The sequence below is a fragment of the Aptenodytes forsteri genome, unplaced genomic scaffold (genome assembly GCF_000699145.1).
Source record: "Aptenodytes forsteri isolate BGI_AS27 unplaced genomic scaffold, ASM69914v1 Scaffold550, whole genome shotgun sequence".
NCBI classification, from domain to species: domain Eukaryota; kingdom Metazoa; phylum Chordata; class Aves; order Sphenisciformes; family Spheniscidae; genus Aptenodytes; species Aptenodytes forsteri.
The window spans coordinates 1011724-1017675 of NW_008795689.1; the positions used below are offsets into that span (position 1 = coordinate 1011724).

Consider the following 5952-nt stretch of genomic DNA (forward strand, 5'->3'; position numbering starts at 1 on the left):
CGCTGGAGGGGAACGAAAGACGATGGCAAAACTGAGGGCTCTGAGCTTTCTGAACATGTAGCTTTGGGTGAGTTACTGCTGCCAGTGATGAAGAGCCAGGCCAGGAGTGCTGGTGCTGGATGCTGCGGGAGGCTGGGTGTATTGGAAAGGACCGGGAGGAAACAAGTGTGCAGGTATTTACATGATGAACAGGATCACAGCAGGCAAACAGGGAGAGCAGCTGATCGGAGGCTCGGTGGGAGTCAGGGAAAGGTCCCCCCAAGGTTCCTTCTGGTGTGGAGAGCGGCCGTGGGGGGCAGGAGATGCAGCACTGCAGGCTGAGCCGCTGCAGGGACCGGCGCCCAGCGTGTCCCCGGCCAGCCACCCTGCGGCCCCCTCCGCCTGCCGTCAGTCAGAGGCAGCACTGATGCACCAAAACGCCACGTGGGATTCGGTACCGTGCAGTGTGGTGATGGCAAAACTAAGGATGGTATAGAATGAGCACAGCACAGGTTAAATGGGCTAAAAACTAGCTAACGTCCATGCCAGCGGATGCGGTGAGCCGGGACATCCTCAAAGGAGAACACCTTTTTCAGGGACCGAGATGGTTTGGAAAGTGTCAGCTTCGATTACACGTCATTTGGAAAAAAAAAACCAACTCTTGAAGCATTTCAAAACACTTAAGTCTTGTATCCTGGCATCTTCAGGGCAGTGCATTCAGGCATTTGCGGGTATTGAGTGATGTTTAAAGCAAGAGATTTAGTGTTTAGAGGGGAGAAATGAGCACAGTGCAGCCATAGGGCTGGGCACCATGCAGCCACAGGGCACGGGGCCGGTGCACCCTCCCCGGCTGCAGCGGCACTGGAGCTGGGTGCCCATGCGGGTCCGGCGCCAGGGGCGGTGGGCAGGGGAAGGCGGCGTGCCGGCGCCGGCCGGGCCGCGCGAGGGCTATATATGCCCTGTTGGGGCGGCCGCCGGCGGGGCCGGGGGGGGCGCCCCCGCGCCAGGTCTTCTGTTGTGCCGCGGGCACAAAGGAAAGTGCTGGGTTCAGCGGCTGGGCACAGGGCCGGGGAGAGGCTTCCAGCTCGCCCAGCGCTTTGCCGGATGTGATGACTGGGCGGCCGTGCAGACACTGATGAGCTGGCAGTTCCTTTGTGCACCCGCCCAGGGGTCTGCCCTTGCCAGGCTATAAAGTGGGGGCCTCTCTGCGCCCCGAAACACAAGCCCGCTCACTCCAACAAGAAGCAGCAGCTGCCCAGGTAAGAGGACAAAGTCCCCAGGCACCGGGCTGCAGCCGGACCCGAGGTGGGGAGAGGGAAACGCAGGGTCTCAGCTGTGACCACCGCTGTGGCCATCACATCTGGGAGCGCCCTGGTGCTCAGTATCCCGCTGCCCTCTGCCCCCCCCGCAGCTGCTGGTGACACTCACCTGTGGGGCCGCTGGCAGGATGCCCACTGGAGGGCTTCATGCAAACTGGGCTGTCCCCCTTCCATCCCCTCACGCGCTGCCCCGGTGCCCAGCTGGGGTCCGAGGTGCACCCTGTGCGGGATGGCCCCAGCACCTGGTGCAGCGTCAGGCCCCAGCCCGGCTGGGGAGAGCAGGGAGTGGCTGGGCATCAGTGTTTGGGGCTGTCCTGGGCACCCCTGCAGTGGTGGGACCACGCTCAGGGCTCTCCTGACCACAAAAGGGGAGTGTGGGCACCCAGGACCTCCCACGGTCCTCCGGGTGAAGGCAGGACCCTGCTGCCTATGCCTGCCTGGAGAACCTCCTGGCAGCTCCTCTCCTGGCCCCAGCCGCCCACCCCATTGCTGAGCCCCCCATCCCAATGCAACCGTCCCCAGGGCAGGGCAAGGGCTGGGACGGGTGGTGGGTGCCCACAGCCATGCATCCCCTCTAACCTGCTGCTGGCATCTCTGCCTGGTGCCCTGTCCCAGACGTGAGCCCAACACCGCAATGTCTGAGACCACAAAACTCGCTGCTCCTGGCCAGGCTGCGGAGGAGAAGGAGAAGGCAGCCACAGCACCAACTCCATCCCTTGACCCTGCTCCCGTTGCAAACAGCAAGGGCGAGGAGCCCTCCACAGAAGCCTTCAGGGTAAGCCCTGCTGCTCCCCACACACAGGGACACGGTCCAGGGGTGAGGGACAGTGGCAGCATCTCTGGGGCAGTCAGCAGGAGGAGAGCGCAGGCGGCCCAGGGGGAAGGACCCTCCTCCAAGAGCAGGAGGAGAGCGCAGACAATGCCGTCCCTCCCTGCTGTGTCTCTCCTGGGCAGCAGCTCTCTAGGTGCAGGATTCAGGCAGCCGCTTGCGGGGCTGCTGCAGGAGGGATGCTCCAGGTGCCCCTTGGCTGGGACAGCTCGTTGGGGACCACAGGCTTTCGAAATGCTCTCCCCCGGGTCATGGCATCAGGGCTGGGTGCTGCCAACTGATGCCTCTAGTCCCCCTCTGCGTGTGGGGGTCCTGTGGTGCCGTGGGGGGGTGGAGGAGGAGGCTGCAGGTGACAGGGCCAGCACCAAAACACCGCAGTGACGCTAGGGCAGCGTGCCACCGAGGTGCTGCAGTGGGGCTGGGAACAAGGGGCAAGCGATGTGAGGGCTCCGGTGACAATTCTGCACATGCCAGGCAGTGAGGGCCACGGCGTGGATGCAGCTCCTGGAAAAACAGCTCCTTCCCAGCCCGGCTGGGGCCCAGTGTGGGCGCCGGCAAAGGGAGACATGGCTTTGCAGCAGCAAAACTGGGGGCAGGAGGAGGCTGTCTCAGAGCAGGGATGGCTGTCAGGAGGGGATCTTCCTGTGCTCAGCCCGTGTTGGGATGGGGACTGCTCACGCACAGAGCCCAGTTCAACCTGCCTGGGCACCAGACCTGAAAAGCTGCAGGAAGCCTTGGAGAGCTGAGAGGGACACATGGGGTGGTGGGCTTGTGCACGCAGGGTCCATGCAGGGACAAGCAGCACCACCCTGCCCTCCTCGAGCATGCCTGTCCCCGTCCGACCCTTTCCCTCTGCCCCCAGATCGTCGTCTTTGAGCAGGAGAACTTCCAGGGCAGGCGGATGGAATTCACCACTGAGTGCCTGAACCTGGGGGACCGCGGCTTCGACCGGGTGCGCAGCGTCATCGTCACCTCTGGACCGTAAGTGACCCCAGCCACGGAGGGGACCGTGTCCCTGGGGATGCCCCAGGGAGTTGGGGCCACGGTCCTGGGGAGCAGCCCCGGGCGCAGCATGACGTGCAGGGCATTTCTCCGCAGCGCAGGCAGAGAGCGGAGCAGGGCCAGCGCAGGAGCAGAGCTGGGGACCCCAGGTCTCCTTCGAGGAGGGCAGGACAGCCTGGGCAGGTGGGAAGGATGCCAGGGCCATTTGTAAAGCAAAGGGCACTAGAGGCAAAGCCGAAGGCTGAGGAAAGGTGTCCATCAGATCTGCTACCCGAAGCCGTCCATGAAATGCAAGAGAGCTGTAGATTTTGGAGAAGCCAAGGTGAAATGAGGCGGGTGCGTTGTACTGGGTTGGCGGCCAGGGCCACCGCAGAGACAAGGCTGGAGCGGGCAGGGGAGGGCAGGCAGGCAGCCGAGCAGTGATAAAGGGGCTGGGAACGTCCGAAAGCCATGGGAACAGTTGATGCAGGCAGGGACAAAAATGATCGCCAAACTAGATGATAACTGCACAGACAGATGATCTCCGTGTTGAAAGAGCGTCTCACTGCAGCCGTGCCTGGCTGGAAATGCCATGCCCGGTCGTGTTGAAAGAGCATCTCACTGCGGCCGTGCCTGGCTGGAAATGCCATGCCCGGGAAGGCAGCCTGGCGGCAGCGGGACAACCCAGGGGGGGCTGGCAGTGCTGCGGGGAGGATGCACGGGACACGGCTTGCCTTGATGGCAGCCTTGAGGGACTGGGCAAGGTGACCTGTGGTCACCTTGAATGACACCATGTAGCACCGATGACAATTTTTTTATTAGGAACCCAGAATAACCAACTCTTCTTGAAACGAAAGGGGGATGGAGCAGCCCCCAAAGAGCCCGGGTGTGACACATGGGAAGCTGCACCAGATATAGAAAGGATGGAACTTGGAGAACAGAGTATTTAAGTGTCATTGGCGTCCTAAATCCTCAGAGTCTTCTTGAGAGTCACTGGTGAGACTCTGTGCCCAAAAATTTACTTCGGGAAAGACAAAAGCAAAATCAACCAAGCTCAGCCTTAGAAGTCAGTGTAAGGTCACACTGCCTGTGGTACTCAAACATGTCTCCTGCCATTAGAAAAATACCTGTTGGCACCTGCAAAATAGCCCCGTTTTGCAGGGAAATGGGAAGCAGCAAATGCAGGGCTGTTCTGACGTTGAGGGCTTTTGGATCCCTGAGCCTGTGACATTCACAGCACAGCAGCACCTTGTGGCATTGCTAAAGACGTGACATTACAGCTGAATAAGCCCTGAGCAACCGTACCCTGGTAATGGGATGAATACCAGAGCTGGCTGAAGCTGGTGCAGTGAAGCATGCAAGCGTGCCGGGATTAGACAGCCTGGGCAGCCCTGGCCCGGGCTCGGTGGTGCAAGAGGGAAAACAAAATCCTGAGATAACGCGAGGACGAGTCTCTGGTGCACAGCGTGCAGGGCTCGCCAGCTGCCTCGGGGTCCCACCACTCCCCAGGCTGAGGAAGGGGAGCACTGCGAGCACGCTGGTGTCTGCTGCCAGCCTTGGATGCGTGCACCAGTGAGCACTCAGCTGGGAGCCTGCGGGCTCACTGCTTCATGGCAGCTGCCAGCTCTGTGCATGCTGTAGTGCCTGTGCTCTGGGAAAGGTGGGAGCAGGATGGTGGGGCCAGTCCTGACACTCACAGCCTTTTTGGGTGCTGGGAGCCTGGTTCCGGCACCCCGCAGGCTGGCAGAGCAGGAGAGGAGCTGCTGGGTGGCATCTGACCCGCTGTCTTGTCCTACCCCTCTCCCCAGCTGGGTGGCCTATGAGCAGGCCAACATGCGCGGGGAGATGTTCATCCTGGAGAAGGGCGAGTACCCTCGCTGGGACACCTGGTCTAGCAGCTACCGGAGCGACTGCTTCATGTCCATGCGTCCCATCAAAATGGTGAGTGGTCCAGGAGTAGAAAGCACCCAGCGGGGTCTGGTCAGGGCCGGATCTGTGCTGCTCGATGCCTCACTGCAGCAAGCTCCAGGGCTTACGGCTGCACGACCCAGTGCCTTCCCTCTGTCTTCCCCAGGAGGCTGAGGACCACAAAATCTCCCTGTACGAGTCTGCTGACTTCAAGGGCAACAAGATGGAAATCCAGGAGGACGACGTGCCCAGCCTCTGGGCTTACGGCTTCTGCGACCGTGTGGGCAGTGTGCGGGTGCCCAGTGGAACGTAAGCCGGGCCGTGGCGGCGGCTGCCTCCTGCCAGGCTCCCCGTCCTCCCCCGTGCCCTGGCTCGCTGCCAGCTGATCCTGAGCACCCGCATGGGGCTCTTGGGCAGCCAGAAAGCACCGCACGGCTGTTTTCAGTGGTGTAGCCTATCACCCAGAGGGTTGCACCCAGCGCACGGGAGGCAGGGGGCTCTGCCGGCTTCCTAAGAGCGTGCCGGCCATGTCACTGCTGCCTGTAGCGACCGACCCCGCTCAGGTGCCCTCTGTTTGCTTTCCCTGCAGCTGGGTCGGGTACCAGTACCCTGGCTACAGAGGCTACCAGTACCTCTTTGAGACCGGAGACTTCCGACACTGGAACGAGTGGTCTGCCTTCCAGCCCCAGATCCAGTCCATACGCCGCATCCGGGACATGCAGTGGGACCAGAAGGGCACCTTCGTCATCCCTGATGCACCCTCCAACTGAGCGTGCCGCCTGCTAGCTACGAGTCCCGGGCCCCGTGGGGCACCCCCACCTCCCTTCACGCTCGCCTGCTCAGCACTTTCCTTGTACATTGCACATTCCCTGGATGTACTCTACCTTGTGAGGCAAATTAAAAAAAACAGAAGACTAGAGCTGCTTGGGAGTCGGT

General features: G+C 61.6%; 1 protein-coding gene across 1 annotated transcript; it reads left to right on the plus strand.

Annotated features, from left to right (window-relative positions):
• Positions 1-1932: 1932 nt before the first annotated feature.
• Positions 1933-5786, plus strand: CRYBB1 (crystallin beta B1). The gene is made up of 5 exons (XM_009282809.1): positions 1933-2073; positions 2990-3108; positions 4917-5049; positions 5183-5325; positions 5606-5786. Exons 1-5 carry the CDS (start codon positions 1933-1935, stop codon positions 5784-5786), a joined length of 717 nt encoding a protein of 238 aa, XP_009281084.1.
• Positions 5787-5952: the final 166 nt, after the last annotated feature.

Excerpts from the sequence above, each read along its gene's own strand:
- CRYBB1 (XM_009282809.1), top strand. The coding sequence starts at position 1,933 with ATGTCTGAGACCACAAAACTCGCTGCTCCTGGCCAGGCTGCGGAGGAG. Across the intron at positions 2,074-2,989 it reads CCTCCACAGAAGCCTTCAGG|ATCGTCGTCTTTGAGCAGGA; the intron begins GTAAGCCCTGCT and ends CTCTGCCCCCAG. Across the intron at positions 5,050-5,182 it reads CCATGCGTCCCATCAAAATG|GAGGCTGAGGACCACAAAAT; the intron begins GTGAGTGGTCCA and ends TGTCTTCCCCAG.